At 63.0% G+C, this 538-nt stretch overlaps 1 protein-coding gene across 1 annotated transcript in view; it reads right to left on the bottom strand.

Moving 5' to 3' along the window:
- The window catches only part of SSTR5 (somatostatin receptor 5), a gene marked incomplete at its 5' end in the record, with an annotated part of 7935 nt that extends 7730 nt beyond the window's left edge, over positions 1–205 (bottom strand). Inside the window, one exon of the mRNA XM_010854038.1 lies at positions 7–205. Coding sequence (XP_010852340.1) covers positions 7–205 — 199 coding nt within the window. The remainder of the gene's footprint in view (positions 1–6) is intronic.
- Between the last annotated feature and the right edge of the window lie 333 nt (positions 206–538).

The following is a 538-nucleotide window of genomic DNA, read 5'->3' as shown; positions in this document are numbered from 1 at the left end:
GGGCACTTGGTTCCCCGCGGGCCCGCGCCAGTCTGTCCTCTGCCCCCTTTTTCCCTGAGGTCTACGCAGTTCGCCCACAACCCTTGTCCCGTCGGTGGCGGCGTCTCTGATGACGGTGGCGTCTTCACCTCGTTCTCTTAGGTCCGCTGGGGCAGCAGACCAGAGCTTGGGGGTCGGAGGGGACTCAAAGTGCCCTTCTGAAAGTCTGAGGAGGATGGAAAAGGGCAGGAGGCTGACTCTGAGAGATGGAGTGGGGCCGTGTCCCAGCGATGGGTGTCAGGACGGCTGGCCGGGAGGTCCACTCGGGGGTCTCCCCTTAGCAGGTGCCAGAGCCACCTGAACGCAGGCATCAGAGCAGAGCTGTCCCCTTGCCAAGGTCCCTGCAGCCTAGTGCACAAGGCCTTCTGGATGGAGCCAGGTGGCAAGGCAGGGCTGGACAGCATCTCCTGCTTGGCTGGCACTCTCATGTGGCCTGTTGCACACTCAGCAGATTCACACACCCCCTCTGGACATGTTCAGGTGGGAGACACGGGGTTCC

Source organism: Bison bison, unplaced genomic scaffold (genome assembly GCF_000754665.1).
Source record: "Bison bison bison isolate TAMUID 2011002044 unplaced genomic scaffold, Bison_UMD1.0 scf7180017853219, whole genome shotgun sequence".
Taxonomy (NCBI): Eukaryota; Metazoa; Chordata; class Mammalia; order Artiodactyla; family Bovidae; genus Bison; species Bison bison.
The sequence above is the reverse complement of the archived record's forward strand: the minus strand, read 5'-3'. Positions and strand labels throughout refer to the sequence as shown.